The sequence below is a fragment of the Panulirus ornatus genome, chromosome 7 (assembly GCF_036320965.1).
Source record: "Panulirus ornatus isolate Po-2019 chromosome 7, ASM3632096v1, whole genome shotgun sequence".
Lineage (NCBI taxonomy): Eukaryota > Metazoa > Arthropoda > Malacostraca > Decapoda > Palinuridae > Panulirus > Panulirus ornatus.
In genome coordinates this window covers 19,958,718-19,982,457 of record NC_092230.1, presented here as the reverse complement: position 1 = coordinate 19,982,457, position 23,740 = coordinate 19,958,718, and the positions used below count along the sequence as shown (strand labels likewise).

At 38.4% G+C, this 23,740-nt stretch overlaps 1 protein-coding gene across 1 annotated transcript in view; it reads left to right on the top strand.

Annotated features, from left to right (window-relative positions):
* The window catches only part of LOC139749447 (pseudouridylate synthase RPUSD2-like), a 623,283-nt gene that overhangs the window by 426,548 nt on the left and 172,995 nt on the right, over positions 1-23,740 (top strand). The window contains exons 5-7 of the mRNA XM_071663310.1: positions 2,799-2,920; positions 4,865-4,965; positions 22,926-23,013. Of these exons, the coding sequence (XP_071519411.1) occupies positions 2,799-2,920; positions 4,865-4,965; positions 22,926-23,013 (311 nt within the window). The remainder of the gene's footprint in view (positions 1-2,798; positions 2,921-4,864; positions 4,966-22,925; positions 23,014-23,740) is intronic.

Here is a 23,740-nt window from a genome sequence, read left to right as displayed (position 1 = left end):
TTACCATTTCTTAGAAGTTCTGGATGGCTTTTCTTGAGTTTGGCATTTGAAATGTGAGGTTAACTTCATACTTTTAATCTCAGAAGGTTATCTGTTGTTCTAGAAGTCTTCCTTGGGCCACCAGGAATACGTTTTGGTGGTGAGATGATATCAGGGAGGCCACAAGCACTGGCAAGCAGCTTCTTGATTGTGCATTGTAAGTGCCCAGTGCTTTTTAAAACTTTCATGTGTACTCATTTTCTTTTTTTCTAAGCAAGAATTCAGGCTTTCTCCTCCTTAAAAAGGTAAGGTCCAACCTTCTTGAAACAAAAGTGGAAGAGATACAGCACCCAGAAGCAAAATTTCTAAAATGAAGTGGTAGCCAGGAAGAGTAAAGAAAGAATATCCTTCTCTCAAGATAGCCTGACGCACACTAAGACGGGTTACTGGTGCTCACACTATTAGAAACACTATTCTCAGTGACCAGATTTTTTATTTCACCATGAGAGCATCATATGCTTGTACCCATTATAAACCTTAACTGTGTATTGTCTTTGAAAATATATGGGGAGTGGATAAGGTTTTGTGCAGACACAGTAATACTTTGGTGATATTTCTACTTTTGTACTGTACATCAGGATGTACAGTATAACTGCATTTTTGGTTATCCATTTCATCATTCAGTCATTTGAAGCAGTTTTTGACCAATGTTGCATGATTACTGCATCTGCATGTGGCATTTGCAGCTGATTACTTGTTACTTGGGTGGCTGACTAATTCCTGAAATTGCAGATCCATGACTTAGTTTATTCCATTCACCCACTAGTTTGCTACTAAAAAACTTTGTTACATCTTCTGAAAGAAGTTCCTTGCTTAGCGTTTTGTTATGACCTCTGTTCTATTTGTGTATCTCATGGAGAAGTGTTCACTGGTAATAATGTCACTTTGATATAGGAACTTTAAGTTAGCTTTCCAGTTTTAGGTACCATGTTTGTTGTCCTCCTCTGAACCTTAGCAGTTAGCTTTCTGTGCTTCTTTAAGGGTAGCCACCAAACTTGAGAAGCATATTTTAGTTTTAGTCTAATAAATTAGTTATGAATATTTCCTTTAACATGTGCTTAACTACATTTCTTATATTTGCCAGCAGACACTTTGTCTAAAAAATTCTCCCATGGTGGAGATATGGCTGCAGTGTAGGTACACTGTTGACTCCAATTCCTTTTCACAAATAGATTCCTGTAGCTTATCTCTTTGTGGATTATATTCGTATCCAGGTCATCTTTTTCTGTACTCAATTCTTTTTACTTTGTATATATTGAAGTTTTTATCGAGGATGTAAGGCATGTGTACGTGTAGGAAGAGAGGAAAGTGATTGGTTCTCAGTGAATGTAGGTTTGCGGCAGGGGTGTGTGATGTCTCCATGGTTGTTTAATTTGTTTATGGATGGGGTTGTTAGGGAGGTAAATGCAAGAGTTTTGGAAAGAGGGGCAAATATGAAGTCTGTTGGGGATGAGAGAGCTTGGGAAGTGAGTCAGTTGTTGTTCGCTGATGATACAGCGCTGGTGGCTGATTCATGTGAGAAACTGCAGAAGCTGGTGACTGAGTTTGGTAAAGTGTGTGGAAGAAGAAAGTTAAGAGTAAATGTGAATAAGAGCAAGGTTATTAGGTACAGTAGGGTTGAGGGTCAAGTCAATTGGGAGGTGAGTTTGAATGGAGAAAAACTGGAGGAAGCAAAGTGTTTTAGATATCTGGGAGTGGATCTGGCAGCGGATGGAACCATGGAAGCGGAAGTGGATCATAGGGTGGGGGAGGGGGCGAAAATTTTGGGGGCCTTGAAGAATGTGTGGAAGTCGAGAACATTATCTGGGAAAGCAAAAATGGGTATGTTTGAAGGAATAGTGGTTCCAACAATGTTGTATGGTTGCGAGGCGTGGGCTATGGATAGAGTTGTGTGCAGGAGGATGGATGTGCTGGAAATGAGATGTTTGAGGACAATGTGTGGTGTGAGGTGGTTTGATTGAGTGAGTAACGTAAGGGTAAGAGAGATGTGTGGAAATAAAAAGAGCGTGGTTGAGAGAGCAGAAGAGGGTGTTTTGAAGTGGTTTGAGCACATGGAGAGAATGAGTGAGGAAAGATTGACCAAGAGGATATATGTGTCGGAGGTGGAGGGAACAAGGAGAAGAGGGAGACCAAATTGGAGGTGGAAAGATGGAGTGAAAAAGATTTTGTGTGATCGGGGCCTGAACATGCAGGAGGGTGAAAGGAGGGCAAGGAATAGAGTGAATTGGAGCGATGTGGTATACCGGGGTTGACGTGCTGTCAGTGGATTGAATCAAGGCATGTGAAGCGTCTGGGGTAAACCATGGAAAGCTGTGTAGGTATGTATATTTGCGTGTGTGGACGTATGTATATGCATGTGTATGGGGGGGGGGGTTGGGCCATTTCTTTCGTCTGTTTCCTTGCGCTACCTCGCAAACGCGGGAGACAGCGACAAAGTATAATAAAAAAAAATATAATATAATTTATTGAAGATGAATTTCATCATCCATGTATCAAAGCAGCTTTGTTGTGATGGTGTTATATATTTTATGACATATGTAGTATATACTTCACATTTTTAGGTAAGGTTTTATGATAATGCATTGTAACTGCAGATGGATGATCCTGTCTGTGATTGGATCATTCTATAATGACCTTCCAGGGATCATACAATAATGATCTCTGTAATTATATTGTAAAAGTTCATGCTGCTAGATACTCTGGTTACGTTTATTCCCTTACCTGCTTGGACAAATGTTATCATGGTGACTTTTCCGTAGGTCTGAGGAAGGTATACCCATATTACTTCACCTTCACCACCTTCACCAAGGGCCGCTGGGTGGGGGAGAAAATTCTTGATGTTTTCGCCAAGGAGTTCCGTGCCCATCCTGCCGAGGAATATGTGAGTAAATCAACTAAAATTTTAACTGAAGTAGATTATCTTTCTTTTTTCTCCCTCCTGGTATGTATTTATTTATAAGGCTAGTGATGGTGTACATGATGGCTTCATTTTATGAATATTGCCTTTGCTTCTACATGAAAATAAGCTAGGAATAACCACATGAGTTTATACTTGTAGATTAGGACATGTATAAATCATACACAAAAGTTTTTCGTGTCACTTGAATCTAATACCACATCACTAGATTTCATTCATTTAGGACTTATATGATTAAAATATTTTGCATTGATTACCTCACAGAAACCTATTTTACTCTATGAACTGTTCTTGGTGCATCTTGATACTTACATTTCAGATTGATGATGTGATGGTTTGCAGTATCCTAACGATAGGGTGCTTAAGAAATAAAGCTAATTACTATTCATGATTCACAGAGGTTTAGTAAAGCATTGTGGATTATTGTGTGTTCTTGGAATCTTTACAAAACAAGTGTAAGATCATAATTTTACTTGAAGATTATTGGTGCATTTTTTAATCAGTGTTTAAAGAGAACATTAGATTAGACTGTTCCTACAAAGCACTGAATGAAAGCACAAGAGGTAACTGCATTTTCTGGCCAGCAAAACAATATGAAATTTTTCAAATTGATTATGTTGTGTATATGTTAAGATAATACAGTTTATTAACATTGTAGTAAGAAATATCCAGCAGTTATCATAATAATCATGAAAGATAAGGCATTCACCTATCAGGTTTCATTTGTTGTACAAATCCTATTATTTGCCTATGGTGGGCATATTGTGTCTGACACCATGGTACAGTCTTAGAAGTCAGATGGCATAATTTGCCACCTCAATTACCCAATGGTAGTAAGGGTAGAACCATTCTGGGTGATGTTCTTCCTCATCTAGCACAGTAACTAACCCACAAGTCCTAAGAAGTTGTCCAAGGAAGAAAAGGCCTATATTCTTGCTTAGAAGCATGGAGATGTATGTATCTACAAGTGAGATTTCAAGATCTACTGTGGTGCTGAATTCATCAACCTCACAATTTTTCTTCCTTCTATTATTATCCCTCAGGAAAAATTGAATATGGTCAACTTAGGAAGACCAGTAAATGACTAATAACTGATACGGAAGGGTTTTTCAATACCTTGCTCATCAAGTTTTCATTCTGGTCTTCTTTGGTTGACCACACTCAGTTTTTCAGGGAGGGGTGACATTGAAAAAAGGAAAAAAATACTGTCCAAATGGTGAACTTGGCCCAAATGGTTAATTTTGAAATCTCTCTTGTAGATGCATTTTCTTGCTTCATAGCAAGAATACTGGACTTTTCTCTCTGGGATACCTTTTCAATATTCATTTTCAGTTACTGGTAGAGGAAAAATATTGCCTGGAAAAGATGGAGTGAAAATATCAATAAACACAAACTGCATGCAAAAGTTGCATCCGTCCACTCAATACCACTGGAAAACTGAGGAAGTAAATCATATCATCTGACTTATAAAACTGTACCATGCTGCCGGGCATACAATATCCCCACCATAAGCTACTTGTAGGATTTGTTTCCCAAATAAAATGTGTTGTATGAAAGCTTTATTTTAAACTAATCATAGATTTTTGTTTTTTGGGAGGCTGTATTTGTTAGTAATTTTATATTGTTCATAAGAATGAAATGTCTGATTATTCATATTAATTTTCAGTGCACAAGAGTTTGTTTGGGCTAAAATATTTTACAAACTGTTTATGGGCTATGGGTATTAAATTTACTTAATGTATAATTTATTCACCTGTTGAAGAGTATCATGCTGGAAATATCCAGCATTTTACTGGATCACACACAGCATCTAATGAAAGAAATGTTGATTTACACAGACCCTAATTTCCAATAAAGTAGCTTTTATGTTGTTAGAATATACATTAACATTTGTGTGTGCTTTCCTAGGAACGATGCATCAAGAGTGGAACGCTGACTGTCAATTATGAGAAGGTTGATACTGACTACCGCCTTAAGCACAACGACTTGCTCGCCAATATTGTCCACAGGTACCAGCTTTACCTCCTTCAGACCCACTCCTTGATTCTGATGATTCAGCTAACACTTTCACCTTTCAGTCTTTTAGCCATTGAAAACGAGAATTCCTCAGGTGTAGAGGCTCATCTTAATGAGTTTATAGGTTATGTGCCAAAGCATTCTTGGGTATATTTTTCAAGCACAGAAATGGAAGGATAAGATCGTTTTAATTAAGTATTATAAAAGCTGTTGGCAAATAGCACAGATATACATCCAGTGTAAAAAAGATTACATAGTTTAAAATTAACAGAGAAAATATTAATGTCAAAGAAAACACTGTATGGAAGCATGGACAAATCAGTTATCTGATGATGGGAATAAGGAAGGGTTACAATATTAGTAAGTACAAGCTACTGAGGAGAATATGAAAAAATTCACAGTAAGAAAGATAATAAAGAATTGTGATAATAATGACTTATGAATATGTTACTTTACTGCCCATCAAAACGATAGACACTTAACAGGACGTATAGAGGTACGTAATGTATAATGCAGTGGCCTTGCCCATCATGTTCTAACCAGGTTCTATGTATTTTTTTATCTTTTGCAACTGGATGATATGCAACATTATTTGTATACATAAACTCATATTGCAACATATGATTACTCATAGATTTAATTTTAGTTTGATATCGTAGAAATCAATAAGTTTTGAAATGTTTAGATTACAGTAAGAGGGAGCCATATTAGCAGAGAATATGAGACGTCACATTATGTAAGGCAACAAGAAACTTTCTGGCTTTCACAAGGGATCAGTCTTTCCATAAAGGGTGATCATTTGTACTGTGCTGGAGATATAGCATTGCTACAGAGTTACACATGTTACTCTAACATTAAAAACTTTTGTTTCTTTTCATACTTTTGCCATTTCCCACATTAGTGGGGTAGTGCCAGGAACAGATAAAGTTTTAGCCTCATTCACTCATTAACAAAACGTTATAAATATATATGTATCTAATCAGTAATCCAGAATATTTTTAGGAAATTAGCACAGAACACATAATTTAATGATTTACATTGTGGTTGTTACTAGACTTTTCCTGCATCCCCCCCTCAGTCACGGACAAAAGTCTACATCAAGGCTGGGCCTTACTTGAAATATAAAGAGAATTATACAACAGAAGGAAAGACAAGGGGAAGGATTAACAAATTTTGGATTAAGTGAAAAACCTCTCAAAATTTTTGAAATATGCCTGGTCGTAGTTATTGGGAAAAACATGAAAATTTTTGAAATATGCCTGGTCATAGTTATTGGGAAAGACATGAGAATGTAGAGAGTTCCAAAGTTTCAACGTGTAAGGAAAGAAACCAGTATGTAAATGGCCCACCCTTGAGTTGCCGATGGCCACACAATAATCATGTGATGCAGCAATTTGCTGAGTATTGCATTGGTCTAGCTTGTGGTGTGGGCACACAAGCCGCCAGCTCTTAGGAGCAAAAACCTAAGTATTATCTGTAAAAGAGGGAGTGAACCAACATTGCAGCATAGGGCGAGGGGGAGGTCAAGTTTGGAAGTTATCCTGGGACAATTTATAAGTTGGACCACTATTGACTCGGCTCAGTCAAGTAAGGATGCAGAGCTAGAACCACCCCTGACATGAGAGCGCTACTCCATACAATGACGAATCAGTCCCTTCTGTTAATGGAGCAACTGTTCAGAAGAGAAAAATTTTCAACTGAACAGGACACCCAATTTTTTAAAAGCAGACTTAGCAATTCCTGTCATGTGGGGTTTCCAAGAAAGAGTGGATGTTACATTAATACCAGGTATGTTCCTTAAGTCAAGAGGTGGAATTACAGAACTGTCAAAGGAAAGATGAGTTGTGAAGAGTTTTTGAAGAGAGATGGGTAGAAATTGGGTCCGAGATATTGTCCAAGTCCAACTTTATTGAGGAAACTGTGTCAAGACGAGATGCAGATCAAGTGCGAGAAGAGGGAAGAGACTCGAAGGATGTGGATGAATGGTGTTGAGTCATCAGCATATGAATGTATTGTGTTATTTTTGGAGAAGAGGATATCGTTGAAAAAAAAGGTGAAAAAGTGTAGGGGACTGGACAGAACCTTGAGGGACACTGCTGTTGATGGAGAAAAGGGGCGAGGTTGATCCGTCAGCAACCACAGAGATAGATTGGCCAGAGAGGAAGCTAAATATGAGGGAACAGAGTGAGAGAGGGAAGTCAGAAGAGGGGAGCTTAGAGGTAAGACCCCAATGCCACGCTGTCAAAAGCCTTAGATATGTCGAGGGTAGCTACACATGACTACTCAGGGATGATAACCAGACATTAGTAAGATAGAAAGAATATCACCAGTGGATCTTGCCGTATGGAAGTCATACTTGTGATCAGAGATAAGACTAGGATTTTCGAAGTGTTTAAGGATATGAGAGTTGAGGAAGGATTCAAACACTTTGGAAATGGCAGATATAAAAGTAATAGGATGATAGTTGGATGGGTCAGAACGCTCACCCTTCTTAGTAATGGCATGTATCAATGCATGCTTCTAAAGAGAAGGTAAAGTTTTGGTTTTCAAACAGAAATGGGACAGACAAGCAAGCACAGGTGCAAGTTCAGAGGCACACTCAGTACACAGGAATGTATGCCATCAGGACCGTAAGCCTTGCTTGTTTCCGGAGAAAGAAGCGCTGTCTGTACTGTCGAAAAAGGGATTATGGGAAAAGGCATAAGATTAGTAAGCATCAGGGTATTGAAGGAATATTAGAGTCATCCAAGGTGGATTTAGAGGAGAAGCAGGAATCAAAGAGAGTTGCTTTGTCTATGGGAGAGACAGCTGTAGTACCATCAGAACGGAAAAGTGAAGGAAAGGTGGAGCATTAGAAGTTGTTAGAGATGCCCATGGCTAAAGACCAGAAAGACCTATCAGTGGATGATGAGCGGTTATCTCACTATCTTTGAACAACGGAACACTTTGCATCATGGATAGCATGCTTATGGCGATTACGGACAGTATTAAAAGCTGAATGGGAGCTAGAGGAAGGAGAGTTTTTATCAAGCATGGTATACCAGATTCCTTGCCTGAATGGCCTCAGAACAGGGATGGTTGAACCATGAATTGGATGAAGAGGTTGTCTTGTAGCAAGAAGGGATAAATTTTTCCATAACCTCGGCTGTGCGTTTGATGTATACAGAAGCATTACCACGTAAATCATCTCCATCAAGTTTTTATCATTGTCAATGGATGAAAAGGAGTACAGTCTCATCAAGTGACTTTTATTCCAAATAAATTAATTTTCTCTGCTGCTAATTGTAATGCTTACTTGGAGCTGCAGAAGCCCTACAAAAGGTGTCCTCTGGTTATATGGCTAAAATTGTTTGCATAGTAATATAAAGTAGTAATGATTTCGGGTAGCAGTGAAGGATATATAAAATCTTATATCTAGATTTAGAAATGAGGACAGACCTGGTATCTGTTTTCAGTGTTGATGGGCAGTAAGGACCAGATTTTGTTTTGTTCATTATTGTACATAAAAACTGAAAAGTATAAAACTGTGAATGGCAAACTTTATGGAATTTGATTAGTGTTATCCATTTTAGAGGAGGTTAGACACACTGAATTTGAAAATGAAATATATTATTAAACTCTTGATATCATAATCTTCAGGAAACTCCATCATTATCTGCTTTGCATCATTATGAAAATATCATAATGTTTTCAGATGGAAATTATGATGATAGTCAGTAGAACCAAAATATAACAGCAGTGAAAATTATCAGCTGCATGCTTCACCCTTCTTTGAAAGTGGGAAAAAGGTGCCTCTGGTGCAAATACACAAAGTTGATTTAGTAGTACATGATTAATTCTGTAGTCTCTTTTAGTACAGTTAGGTATTTTCATACACAAAGGACATTATCCACCAAAATCTTCTTACTCCTATAGAAGGCATTTAAACTTGGCATTAGCCCCTTTATTATTACTTTAATTATCATGTTTTAACATATTACTCAGACTTTTATCATCCTGTATGAGAATGAATAAAAAGCACTGGAAGTAGAAATTCAAGGGTGCCTCCGTTATCTCAAACATACTTTAGTATAAAATGATATTTACTTCATTCAACTTTTATTATGATTATGCAGTGTACTCCATCAACTAGATCTTCCAGTATTTTCATGTAGGCTTTGAATTAATAATAAAACTTTAGTTTCCAATGCAGTGAACGGCATACTTCTATTAGATTATCTAAGCTAACTTCACTGTTCCAAGACCAAATTTGATGTTTGATCCAAGTTCAAGTAAAAGGGGCATGTGTATATGTTTGAATGTGGTAAGGTGATTTGTCTTTTGCTCTTTTTTCTGTATTTTTCTATGTATGTGTATTTGCAGTCTTATATGTGTGTGTGTGTGCAAGATTAACCTGATTTATGCAACCATTCTTTCTATGAATTTCTTAGCTTTAATATAACAGTATTGTGTGTGTCAGCCTTTACGTTTGTATGTGTGTATGATTACTATTTGTGTGTTACAAGGAAAGAGTTTTGCTCTCAGCATGCCTCACCTCATAACTTTGTATAAACATCATGTTTTATGTATGCACACTCATGTAAACACCCCTGCAGACACTATGTATTCATTTGTACCACTGCCCAACCTCCTCACAAACAGCTATTCAACACAGCCTCCAGTTGCAGACCACGTTGTTGGTTTTTATTTACTATAAATCTTGGCTGACAGGGAGAGTAGATGGGATTTTCAAAGATTATGTTGAATTTTTGTAGTGATTAACCTGCTTTTACATTAAATAATCATACATAATCTCCAATATTCATAATCCACATTACAATCACCATGCTAATTATGTAGAATATAATAGACAGCTCTGTAACTCTTTCCCTGTTCTCTACACATTACATTGATGAATAGTACCCAAGACTAGTTTCAGTACATATCTGATTTGAAAAATTACTGAAAAAGTTGTATGCAACTTCTGTGTATTTAATAAGAAAGCATATGAAATGAAACAGAAGGTACCTTGGAAAATTTTAACTTTCAGTTGCTGTTTGGAGTGGTGCTTATGTGAAAGCAAGTGAGAGATTTGAATGTAGGAGTGCATCAGTATGTGATGTCACCATGGTTAATTAATTTTTTGGGGGATGGATCATTACATGAGATTGTGATGTAATACGAGTGAACAGTAAATATCTTCACCTGAAATCTTAAAAAAAAATAGAAACAAAATTTTTATCATGTGGAAAATTTAAGATCCCATTGGACAACCCCAAATCAGCCAGGTTGTACTAGGTATGCATGCTGCAATTATGGTATCAAACAGCCTCATTGATTAGAGAATCTGCAATGTAGTTCAAACCAAACCAAATTGCAGCAGTAAAGATAAACTTCCAAAAATGCTGTGTGGTTTACATAATGTACACGGTACACAAACATATAACTTTATACATACATCATGGGAAAGAAAAATAAAACCTTGTACACTCCAACCACCACTCGCCCTATTGATCTCCTCTTGTCCGTGGATCAGACATTGTTTAACTTGACAGTAAGGGAAGTGAAGATAGTTTCAATAGTGTATTGTAAGTCTTTCACTGTATAACATCTTGTTACATTTTAGAGGATATATGATAGTAATGCAGGATTTAGAAAATTTAATGATTAAGAAGATTATATTGAGGTTTTTTATTTTTACCCACTGATATTTCTGTGTTTTGTTTCCTCCCCTTTCATTATAACTGAACTACGTTTAGGCTCCATCATCTTCAATCTGCTGAATCTTGGTCTCCAACATCACAGATTTCCTTTTATTTGCAGTGCTAATGCTATGTTCATTCCAGTACAGGCTGATAAAGGCATGTTGAAATCTGTCACATGTACTAGTGAAGTTAATATCAAGTTTGAATGTCATCCATTTAAGTCATGTATTTTTAATAAATGTTCCACAGTCTTTTGTGCTATATTGTTGAATACTTAGTCTTTGAATTAAAATCACTTTTTATTATGACATATGAAAATAAGAAAAAGTTCAGCATATTTTCATGATATATTTGTGGAAGACAATGGAATGAACATTATTTAGAAAAAAAATATGTAAAAAATGGACACTTGAAATTAAGACAATTAATATTGAGGATTAGAGTTTTCTAATTAAGAGAGAATGTGAGAGAGTGTGTTTATGTGTGTGGGCTTTTCATTACTTGTGTACAGTGCAGGAAGGGAACTCTACACTCACAAAGTCCTATATTATGTAATTACTTAGTTAGGTAGTAGTTAGTAGCCAGCCACCAACCAGGAAGGTGTTTTACCAGTACAGTACTGCCCTCCTGGGTGGTATTGGGAGGATTAGTAATGGCTGCTTAGTAAGCCAGCACTTCAGTGTTGTTAAGTTGCACCCTTTTGACCCATGTAGCTGTCTTTTCTTCCTGCCTCACCCACATGTGGACTGCAGGCATTCTCTCCATAAACATATAAACTCTCCTTGCCTTTCATAGCACTTGGCAACACTTTACTTACACAACTTATTTTTTGTGATAAGATTTTCTACCGATGGGTGCTATGCGATAGCCCTGCCTAGATTTTCCTGCGGAGAGCACTATGTGCTAGCCCTGCCTTTTGGCAAAATGGTAGGAGCAGTAGACAGAAGTAGTAGAGAGGAACATTAATGAGGAGTATTAGGTAGAGGTAGTGGGTAGAAACTTTAGCTGAGAGCATTAGTTAATACAGGTACACCACCGATTTTCCAGCAACTGACGGTTTGGCACCTCCTTTAGTCCAGACAAAATTATGTGAGGGGACTTGAAATTACTGCGGCCACCAGCCTAGTTTTCTGGGTGGCCACAGATGGCGTTGTGTGTAGGGCGCACTTATTTACATTCTTTACACTGCACTTGCTGATGGTGATAACGCAATTCTGTGAGACTCTTAGCTTAATTTGCATAAAATTACCCCTAGTTGTGGCTTCTAAGACTTATGAGAGTGTCTGTCGTGGTTTCAAATGTAAACAACAGTCCATATCAATCCAAGATAAAGTAGAACTGTTGAAAAAAATGGACCATGGCATTTTGGTGCATAAGCTGTGTGACATCTACAGTATTGCTTTTGTGTGTAAGCTGTGTGACATCTACATTATTGGTTCATCAACTGTTTATGATATAAAGAAGCAAATGGAGAACATTTTGAAATTCTATGCAGACAGTGATTCCAAGAAGCAAGTGACAATTAGAAAAACTATGAAAGATGGTAAGAGTACTGAGCACAATCGAGTGATGATGCAATGGTTTTGACAGCGTTGGAGTGATGGAGTGAGCTTGTCAGGTAGCATGGTAATTGACCAGGCTAAGTTGTTCCATAAAGAACTTAAATTACAACATGAGCATGACTATAGTGAAGGATGGATTCAAAGATTCAAGAAGCGTCATGGAATTTCCATGAATAAAGTGTGCGGAGAAAAGTGGTCTGCAAACCACAAAGGAGCTGCCGAGTATGTGGATGAATTATCAAAACTCATAGCTGACGAGCACCTCAGTCCTGAGCAGTGTATAATGTATTTCATTCATTTGTTTAAATTACATATAATATTTGTTTGATTTGAATTTCTAGTAGTCCATGGTATACCTTAGACACATGGGAGATGTATGATTAGTGGGTTAGAGGTGTGTTGATGAATTATTATTACATGACCATGGTTGGTCTGGCAAAATGGTTAATTCGGCAAGGCTTTGGAACCAAGAGTGCCGGAAAATTGGAGGTGTACCTGTAGTAGTAGGTTGAAACAGTAGGTAGTAGTAGTTGGTAGGAATATTAGGTGGGAGCCTCTGAAAACACTGTGCTAGAGTTGCCCTCCACTAGTGGCCTGTTATGGATAAGGTACTATAGTGGCCTGTTATGGATGAGGCACTAATTGCAAAGAAGTGGCACTGGAATTCACCAGTAATGAAGACTCTTCTGCCATGGCCACCCCCTCTTGAGGGACTTCACAAATGGAGCAGACATCAGACAAATAGATAGATAGATGTACAGTAGGTGGAGGAAGATCCACGTTTGAAAGGCACCATTCCTTGAACTTTCTCTACAGTCATACAACTTTATAACTTCTGAATGCTATCAACATTGACTGATTGCTTGATTTTTTCAGTTCATCCACCACTCTGATAAAAAAAAGTACTTATCTATATCTCTTAACAAGTTTCTTTTTATGGCCCTAGAAAATTGTAATTCACATCTTTTCAAACAAGTTGCTTGCTTAGATTTTTGTTAATGTCATTTGATTGCTCTTTCTGTGCATCTCAAAATACTGTTCACAACTAACATCATCATACTGGTTTGACAACTTACAGGTTGTGATCATTTTGCCCCTTCCATGGCAGACAGATTTTTGTCCTCTAACTTTTCTTTGTAACTCAGAAGTCTTATTTGTGGAACCATCTTTATTACCCTTCTCTGGAACTTATTTATTTGTTCTTTGTGCTTCTTGAATAAACTGACCAAACTTGAGAAGCTTATTTTTGTTCTATACAAATATGTGTTGAGAACAGTTTGCTGAAAGTCTTCTTTACAGTTCTTGTAAGTTAAGATTCTGCTGACAGATTAGGCACAATGATGACACTCGTTTCTCATACATACAGTATCCTTCAACTTATTTCCTATTAGATAGTATTCGAAGTGAGGCATTCTTTCAGTGTCCCATCCTTCTCAGCATGTGGAATTACCATTTCTACATTACTGGGAGACAGCTTTATATTCTTAGGGCCCCATATCTTACCTTTTTATCATAAAGACTTTTAAATCTGTGTTAGCTACCACCGTTCACCATCATCCTACTTAAACCATCCCAACCATCAACTTCCTGTCCACTTAACCAGTGTTTCTCTATATCATTCTTGACCAGTCTCTTTCTCAGTTTTTCATCATAACCTATTGTACCTGTAGGTACTCCATCTGCTCAAGGTACTGTCTTCATCATCCAATTGGTTAAGGAACTTTTTAAAGGCAAGGGAACAAATGGGAACTTCATAGGGGGCAAATGGAGAAGTGATAACAAGTAGAGATGAAATGAGGAGGAGATTAGGGTATTTTGAAAGACTGTTGAATGAGTTTTGATGAAAAGGTGGCAGATGTAGGGTGTTTGGGCAAGGGTGGCATGTGAAGTGAGAGTGTCATGGAGAGTGGTTTGATGAAGAAAGAAGGGTTGATGAAAGCCTTACATAAGATAAAATCTGGCAAGGCAACTGAGGTGGATGGTATTGCAGTTGAATTTCTTGAGAAAGGGTGTGGCTTTGTTGTTGATTGGTTGTTTGGATTTTCTTTGTCTTCATGGATCATGGTTATGTGCCTGAGGATTGGCAGAATGCATGTATAATGCCTTTGTATAAAGGCAAGGGTGGTAAAAATGAGTGTTCAAACAACAGGAGAGTAGTGAGATAAATGGAATAAAAAGGGCAATGCAGGGTGGACAGAAGAGATTAGAAATGCTGTGGAAGATATAAAGCCATATGGTGGATTGCTCAGTAGGAATGTACCAGTGGAAGTTCAGCATAGGAGGAGAGAAGAATACAAAATATGTAAGCAGAATGTTAAGCTGATAGAGGAAAGCAAAGAAAGCGTAGATGAAGATTTTGGAAGAAAGTTATGTGAAAAGTTTTGATATGATAAGAAATTATACTGGAAGGAGGTGAAAAAGGGAAGAGGTTGATATAAGAGTGGAAATGATGTGAGAAGGAAGGGGAATTGCTGAATCAAATAGAGGGAGTGAAAAGAAGATGGAAAGAGTATTTTGAAGAACTGATGAATGTGGGAGAAAGGGAGGCAGCAGCAGTTACATGCATGTGTATGGAGGAGGGAAGGAAGAGGATACAAGTATAGGACCCTCTAGCAAAAAGGTAGGTAAGAAGGGCAATAATGAGGCTGGAGGTAGGAAAGGCACATGGAGTGAATGGGGTTACACCTGAAATGCAGAAGTATGGAGGAGAAGGTGTGATAGAATGGATGCATCTGATTTGTGAATTTGCATGGAAACAGAAGGTTGTGCCTGAGGATTGAATGAAAGGTATTATCAATCCTTTATTCAAAGGAAAAGGTGCTTAGGATGTATGTAGCATTTATGGGGGAATAAGTCTGTTAAGTATACCAGGAAAAGTGTAGGCAATTATATTAATTGACAGTGCTGGAAGTGACTAAATGCAAAATAAGTGAAGAGCAAGGGGGGTTTTAGGAAAAGTAGGGGATTTGTGGATCAGATTTTTGTAATGGAGATGACCTTGGAAAAGTATTTAGCAAAAGGTAAGAAGTTGTATGCAGCTTATATGGATCTGGAGAAAGCATATGACAGAGTTGAGCGGAATGCTTTGTGGGATGTTATAAGGGGACAACTTTTGGATGGTGTAAAAGCCTTCTATAGAGGAGCAAATGCATGTGTAAGAGTGGATGGAGCTGAGTGAAAGTTTTGGGATACATGTAGGTGTGAGGCAGGGCTACTTGATGACTCTGTGGCTTTTTGATATATACATGGATGGAGTGATAAGAGACATGAAAGCAAAACGAGGGAATAGAGGTGCAGAGATGGAGTGTGGTAGTGAGATATGGTGGCAAGTGGCAAGCCTGTTTGCGGATGATACTGTGTTGTTTGCTGAGAGTGAAGAGGAGTTGCAGAAGGTTGTAAGTGTGTTATGTAATGTGTGTAAGCATAGGAGATTGAAGGTAAAAGTAAAGTAGTGGTGTGAAAGTATAGATTTTGTAACCATATACGGTGAAAGAAGGAAGCATACAAAATTGTGCTGTGGATATAGGGGGAAAAAGACTGGAAGAATTGAAGGAATTTAAGTTTCTGGGAGCTGTCTTGGGTAAGTGTGGTGATATGGAAGGAGAGATAAGGGAGTGAGCACAACAGGGTAGAAGAGTCATTGGGTCCCTCAATAGAATGATGAAGGGTAGAGGTGTATGGAAGTGAAGAGAGGGTAAGGGACTTCTGCAGCTGAAACATGGACATGGTATGACGCACAGAGATAGGAGTCCAGACTGTGGAAATGAGCTATTTTAGAAGAGCATGAAGTGTGACTATATGGAATGAAGAAAGAAATGAAAGGGTGTATGAGAGATGTGGTATGGCAAGGAATGCAAAGAGTGAATTGTGGAGTGGTAGAATAGGTGCAACATAATACTTTGAGGTGGTTTGGGCATGTGGAAAGAATTCAAGACTGGGAGTTTACAAGGAGAGTGTATGATAGTACAATAAACGGGGTAGGTGTGAGTGAAAGACCAGCTGTGGCATGGGCAAATAACGTGGAGGAGTACTGAAAGGAGAGAAACAGGAAGAATGCATAGAATGGTGTATGTGAGGGAGGCATGTAAGGACAGGGATAAGCGGAGACTCTTTTTGCCATGGCCACCCCTTGATGGAAGTTCCCAAAGGGAACAGGCATTAGAGAATGAGATGGTTAAATAGGTAGTGACTGAGAAAATGAAAACATGTACGGAACATCAGATTGGGAAGGAACTGTGTGGCTTCAGAAGTGCTAGAGGATGTGTGGATCATGTATTTGTTTTAAAAGAGTATGTGTGAGAAATACTTAGAGAAAGAGAAGGATTTGTATTTGGCATTTTTGGATCTAAAGAAAGTATAAATGGTTGATAGAGATGCCTTGTGGAAGGTCTTAAAAATGTGTGATGTGGTAGGAAAGCTGCTAGAAGTATTGAGAAGTTTTTATCGAGGGTTGAAGGCGTGTGTACAAGTAGGAAGGGAGGAGAATAAATGGTTCCCAGTGAAAGTTGGTCTGTCGCAGGTTTGTGATGTCACCATGGCTGTTTAATTTGTTTATGGATAGAGTGTTGAGGGAGGTAAATGCAAGAGTCTTGGAGAGAGGAGAGAATATGCAGACTGTAGGGGATGAAGGGGGCCTGGAAAGTGAATCACTTGTTTGCTGATTACACATCACTGGTGGCAGATTCGAGTGCAAAACTACTAAAGTTGGTGACTGAGTTTGGAAGAGTATTTGAAAGGAGAAAGTTGAGATTAAATGTGAATAAAAGCAAGGTATTAGGTTTATCCAAGTAAAGGAACAGGTTACTTGGGGTGTGAGTTTGAATGAAGTGAAGTGAAGTATTTAAGTATTTAAGATATCTGGGAGTGGACATGGCAGCAAATGGAACCATGGAAGCAGAAGTAAGTCTTAGGATGGGTGAGGGGGTGGAAGTGTGGAATGAGAGGGTGAAAATAATTTTGTTTGAAGGCATAGTTGTTCCTGCAATATCATGTAGATGTGAGACATTGGCTATAGATGAGGGTGTGCGGATGAGAGTGGATGTGTTTGAAATGAAATGTTTAAGGACACCATGTGGTGTTAGGTGGTTTGATCAAGTAAGTGATAAAAAGGTAAAGGGGAGGTTTGATAACAAAAAGGGTGTGGTTGAGAGAGCTGAAGAGGGTTTGATGAAATAGATTGGACATTTGAAGAGACTGAGTGAAGAGAGATTGACAAACAGGGTATATATGTCAGAAGTGCAGGGAGCAAGGAGAAGGGAGAGACCAAATTGGAGATGGAAGGGTGGAGTGAAAAATATGTGAAGTGATCAGGTCTTGAACATCCTGGAGGATGAAAGGATTGCATGGGATGCAGTTAATTGGAATGATGTGGTAGTGGAGTGAAAAATATGTGAAGTGATTGGGTCTTGAACATCCTGGAGGATGAAAGGATTGCATGGGATGCAGTTGATTGCAATGAAGTGGTATACACATGTCAGTGTGCTGTCATTGGACTGAACCAGAGCATGTGAAGTGGCTTGGGGAACCATGGAAAGGTGTGTAGGGCCAGGTTTAGGACAGAGCTTTAGTATGGTTTGGTGGCATTACATATGACAATTAGAGAATGGATATGAGCGAATACAGCCTTTCTTTGTGTGTTCCTGGTGCTACCTTGCTAATGCAATGAAAAATGCCTATTAAGTATAAAAAGAAATATTCAGGTCATTCCTCTCTCTTACAAGGTGGATATCTGTGTCGCCACACCCCTTCATCATTGCTCAGCTCTTTTTATTTCAGGTACTGTCTTGGTACAGATTAGGGTTGATGGCCAGCTCCCGAGACCTCACGCATAGAATATTGAAGCTTATTTTCTGCTTGATAATGATTATATTGATGCCTTTTTTTTATTTGACCTGTCCTCATTACTTAACACTTGTTTGGGTTAGATTATAACAGCAATGCATTAGACCAACTTTGGAGTCTGTTTAGGTCCCCTTGTAAGCTGCTGCAATCCTCTTCACTTTTCACCTCATGACTTGGCATTATCTCCAAACAAATTCAGGCTAGATTCCATACCTATAGGCAAGTCAATCACTTAGATCAGTGTTTCCCAAACTTTTTTGAACATGACCTGAACATAATGTTTTTTGGCTTGGTGACCCTCAGGCCAGAAACATAGTTTGTGTTTCTTCACTTAGTTTTATTCGGTAAATTTTGCTGAATTTTACTTTAATTTGATGATCAATCATTTCAATATCTCTTATGTTGATCGAAGAAAATGATAGGCACAACTTCATGCAAATGTAATTTATTGCAAAATAAGGCAAGCAAAGAAAATTAACTTTGGCAACTGTGATGCTGCTTCATAACTGAGCCCTTCTGATTATTGATTCTTTGCTTATAAATTTAGTAAATAAAAATTGTGGTTGCCATAATTGTGCTTTTCTAGAATCACACAAATGACAGGAATTTGATAATTTCTCTCTTCAAATAGACATCATTGCTAGAATTCAAAAGGAAGAAAACCTTTAGTATTTTAATGGCTGCCGTGATGTTCCTTCATTTTCTGGGCGAGTTCTTCCAGACTTGGCTTTATGTTGATAGATCGAGCACAGTGCAAATGTAATGGTGAGGATTCAGATGGTTCGTTGCTTTAGTCCTGATCATCACAATAGCTGAAAATCCTTGTTCACAGGTATATGGTTGGAAAAGGAAGAAGACTTTTCATCCTCATGAGTCAGAATAGGCTTATCCTCGAGTTGAGCCCAGAATTCAGAGTACAAGAGGCTTTCAAAACGTTGCTTCTGCACCTGATATTCCTGGAGATCTATAAGTTGTACTTGAAAACCAGGGATATCTTCTCCAACTTTACTGACTTTCACATGGAACACATTCCTAACCCAGCTATGTTGACATAGGTTGACATTTTCTGGCATATATCTGTCCATTTCCTCCAGAAGCTTCTTCAAATGATCTTGAAAAACCACTTTAATGTCTGCAAGGGCTATTTCTGATGAATCATTAAGCACTGCTCTCAGTTCTGGAAAAGCATCCATTTTTCCCCTGGCTAATCTATCACTCCAAAGTGCAAGGTTCTTGTTGAATTAGGCAATTTTTTTTCACTAATGTCCATCACAGTTTGATTTCAGCCTTACATGTCTGATTTCAGTTCATTCAGGTGCCAGAAGATGTTGCCCAAATATGCTAGCTTTTCCACCCAAGCAGGATCTTTGAAGCAATTGGCCAGCTTATGCTTCTTCTCGTCGAGAAAAACTTCTATTTCAGAAAATAGACGAGAAACTTCTATTTCAGTTTTTATTTCAATAACCCGTCCAAGAATGTGCCCTTGAGACAGCCAACAGACATCAGAGTGGAAAAGTAAGTCCTGGTGATGTGATCCCATCTCTTCACACATTTTATGGAAAAAGCGTGAGTTCAAAGCTATAGCCTTGATAAGATTCACAATTTGGATGACATCTTTTGGAATCACATGGAGTTTTGGCTGGAGACGTTGAGAGGCTAAGTTTTCCTGATGTAAGAAACAGTGAATTGTTATGACATCAGGGTTTTCTCTTAATTCGATTGACAAAACCTACATGACTTCCCATCATAGATGAAGTTTCATCAGCACACACAGCCAAACGATTCAACCAATCTAAGTTGTGCTTCTTGAAAAAATTTTCCGCCACAACAAAGACTTCTCAAACAGTGGTTGTTGACAAGGCATTACAGAACAGAAATTCCTCCAGAATTCTGTCATCTCCTCTTTACCTCACAGAAACCATGAGCTGAGGTTCACCACCAATGTGTACAGATTCACCTATCTCTAATGAAAAATTTCTTGCTTTTTTTTCAGCACCACAATTAGTTGATCCAAAATATCTCATGACGTGAGATCAATTCGACGTTTGATACTGTTGTTAGAAAGTGGCACCAATTCAGCCTTCTTACCAACATCTGCTTCACAAGTAGTTTTACCATATCTACAGCTGCTGGTTTTCCCATCTCCTCTTTAATGTTATGAGGCTTTTTGCATCTTGCAGTGTGCCATACCACCTCAAGAGGATGCCAAGGAAGCTTTCGCCAAAGAAAAAGCTTGAGCCTGAAGGAGCATCAGTCCGACTTCATTTTACTTGTTCTTCCTTATCCATTCAAGAACTTTGTGGCTTTTCAGCAAAATTAAGATGAGCTGAACACGTGACATTTTAGTTTGTTTACCTTCATAGATTCGTTGGTGAAGACTTGCAGGCACTGTAACACAATGAGGATGGACATTCCCAGATCGCTCTCTCTCAGCTCAACAAAGCCATATTTCAGAAATTCAGGTTTATACTGCAATTGTTGTTTGCATTGAGCCATCATTCCCTCTGGAATTCAAAACTGAAGAATGTGTGGAAAGAGAAAATGTTATCTCGTAGAGCAAAAATGGGTATGTTTGATGTAATAATAATTCCAACAATGTTATATGGTTGTGAGGCATGGGTAGTAGATAAGGTTGTATTGAGGATGGTGGGTGTGTTGGAAATGAAATGTATGTCAGAGGTAGAGGGAACTATTAGAACTGGTAAACCAAATTGTAGGTGGAAGGATAGAGTGAAAAAGATTTTTGAGCAATCAGGGCCTGAAAGGCATGCAAGGAATAGAGTGAATTGGAATGATGTGGTATACCGGGGTTGAAGTGGTGTCAATGGATTGAACCAGGGCATGTGAAGTGTCTGAGGTAAACCATGGAAAGTTTTGTGGGGCCTGGATGTAGAAAGGGATCTGTGGTTTTGGTGCATTACACATGACAGCTAGAGACTGAGTGTGAACGAATGTGGCCTTTGTTGTCTTTTCCTAGTGCTACCTCGTGCTGGAGTGGAGGGTGCTATTTTGTGCAGCGGGGTGGCAACAGGAATGGATGAAGGCAGCAAGTATGATTATGTACTTGTGTATGTATGTATATATATATATACGTTGAAATGTGTATGTGCGTGTGTGGGTGTTTATGTATATACATGTGTATGTGGGTGGGTTTGGGCCATTCTTTCGTCTGTTTCCTTGCACTACCTCGCTAACGTGGGATACAGCGATTAAGTATAATGAATGAATATAATAGAATAAACGTATATATAACAAACATGGTGTGACTTATTTATTTTGTTTTTGAAATACATTGGAAGACATTGAAATTCATAACTACTACTACTACTATTACTACTGAATAGTAATAATAATGATAAAGATAAAATGAAAAATATTCTCAGAAAACTGCTTACGAGTATACCTCTTTACGCTTTCAAATTATATATTTAGTTAAAACACACTCGTAGAGATTACCAACTTTATCACACCAGTCATAGCAATAGAGGTTATCTTCAGCAAATTTCCTTTGAGTGAAAATTCCCAGGCTTAAGCTGTTTCCTGTATTAAACTATTAAACAGCTATTCCACTCATGAAGTAGCTTGGCAATCACCGTAATTTAAAAAAGTAAGAGGCAAACAAAACTTACGTTATGGTAAGTGCATATCACAGCACGTCAGTCATCCAACACAGCAACGCCAGAAGTAAGAAATGACACTGATTGCATCACTCTCCAGCTGCTTCGGCATACAAGTAATGGACGTGAACAGACTTGAATATGTCAAGAGTTTTCATGCATTTATCGATGCTTTATTATTCTCGACTATTTTCCTGTTCCAGAGTCTCAGTGATTCTTTATATTCCAAAATTGTGATGTAAATATATTTGCAGTAATTTTTACATTTAGAATTTATTTCATTTATTTTTTATTTTTTTCAAACCATCCCGTGACCCTCAGGAACATCCTTGTGACCCTCATTTGGGTCGCAACCATGGGTTTGGGAAACACTGACTTAGATCAAGGAGAGTAAAGGTCCCAGAACAGAACCCTGTGCCAATCCACTGGTCACCTCAGTCCATTTAGAGAAGGTTCTTCTGACATGCATTCTCTGTTCCCTTCCACTGATATATTACTTTAATCAATAGAGAAGTTTCCCCATTATTCTTGTTTGGTGATGCAACTTTTAACTCAGCCTTCCATGTGTTACAGAGTCATATGCTTTCCGGCAGTCCAGGTATAAACAATCCACCAAGCTTTCTCTTTAGTCCAAGGCAGAGCTTATTCTATTGTAGAGATCTATGAGGTTCGTTATATATGTCCTCCTTTCTTTAAGATCATGCTGTTTCTTAGAGTTTTCCTAAGTAACAAGTCATCCATTTCCCTTCTAATTATCTTTTCTTGAACCTTACAGACCACACTCATCATTGAGACATCTGTAGTTCATGCCTCTTCCTAGTCTCCTGTCTTATAGATAGGTATGACATTTGTCCTTTTCCATTGTCTTGGCATTCTGTGTTTCACTAGTGATATCTTGAACAGTATTTTAACATGTTAATCTAATGCATCTTCACACAACTTCAGCACTTGTGAAATTTCATCACTTTGTATGTGTGTGCAGGCAGTGACAGTTGCATATTTGTTGTTTGTTTGGTTGGTTGGTTGCATAGATGCATTTGCGTATGTATACACAAGCATTTGTTAATCTTTCCCGATGATAATATATTTGTATGTCTGTTTACATTCACATAAGAGCAAAAGTTGGAATGTCTGTGTGTGGGTTAGTATTGTTATGAAGTGAGATTAGCCACATCCATCACCCCTTCACCCACTGAATCCATGTGGGCATGTGGGGGTGAGCTGCAGGTGTGAGCGTCATTGGTTTCAGGCACGAGGTCCCTGTGACGGCTGAGCAGATCCCGATCGTACACGTGGACGAAGACTTGGTAGTGGTGGACAAGCCTGCCTCCATTCCTGTAAGTCGTCCACACAGTCGCCACCACTGCCACATAGCTGTAGACCACTCATGCCCAAGCTCCACATTTCACCTCACTATACCCTGTTGCTCTCAGTATTATTTATTTATCCCAACAGGTGTCTTGTTTGAGGTTAATAAAAATTACAGTATAATCCAGTATATATGAATCCAGAAATTTTTCATTTGGTTTAAAGTATTAGTGACTTAAGAGTACAGTAAAAGGTAGATTATGTGAGGTGAGGTGTTGGTCGGTGCCGAGTCCCCACCAGTGCTTCGCTCAGCCCCAGATCTTGTGCGTTGTCCCTGCAGCAAAGTCCCTTTTACTGTGCATCATTTCCCCTCTCATCACCCGCGCACATGCACATTCCTTCACCTGGAGGCAGCTGGACTTATGTTCTGCCCACCATAATGACTTTTTTTTTGTGGCCATGGAACTGCTATTACGGCGTGAGTAGGAGTCCCTGTCAGTTACAGTCCAAGATTATTTAGAAGTCTCAGGTGTTAGAAGTGAGTCATCGTTTACAAATAAGGTTAGCTCTTTCTTTTATAAAACCAAGATAGTGTAGCAAGTTTGTGTCAGATGACAAAGTCCTTACATACCTGGATTTACTTAGCAAGGCAATTACATCAAGAAAATAGTTTTCCAGTGAAAACCCAATAGTCCCAATGAATGATACACAAGTCCAATTAAAATGATTAAGCCAAATAATGGACTTTATGGATCT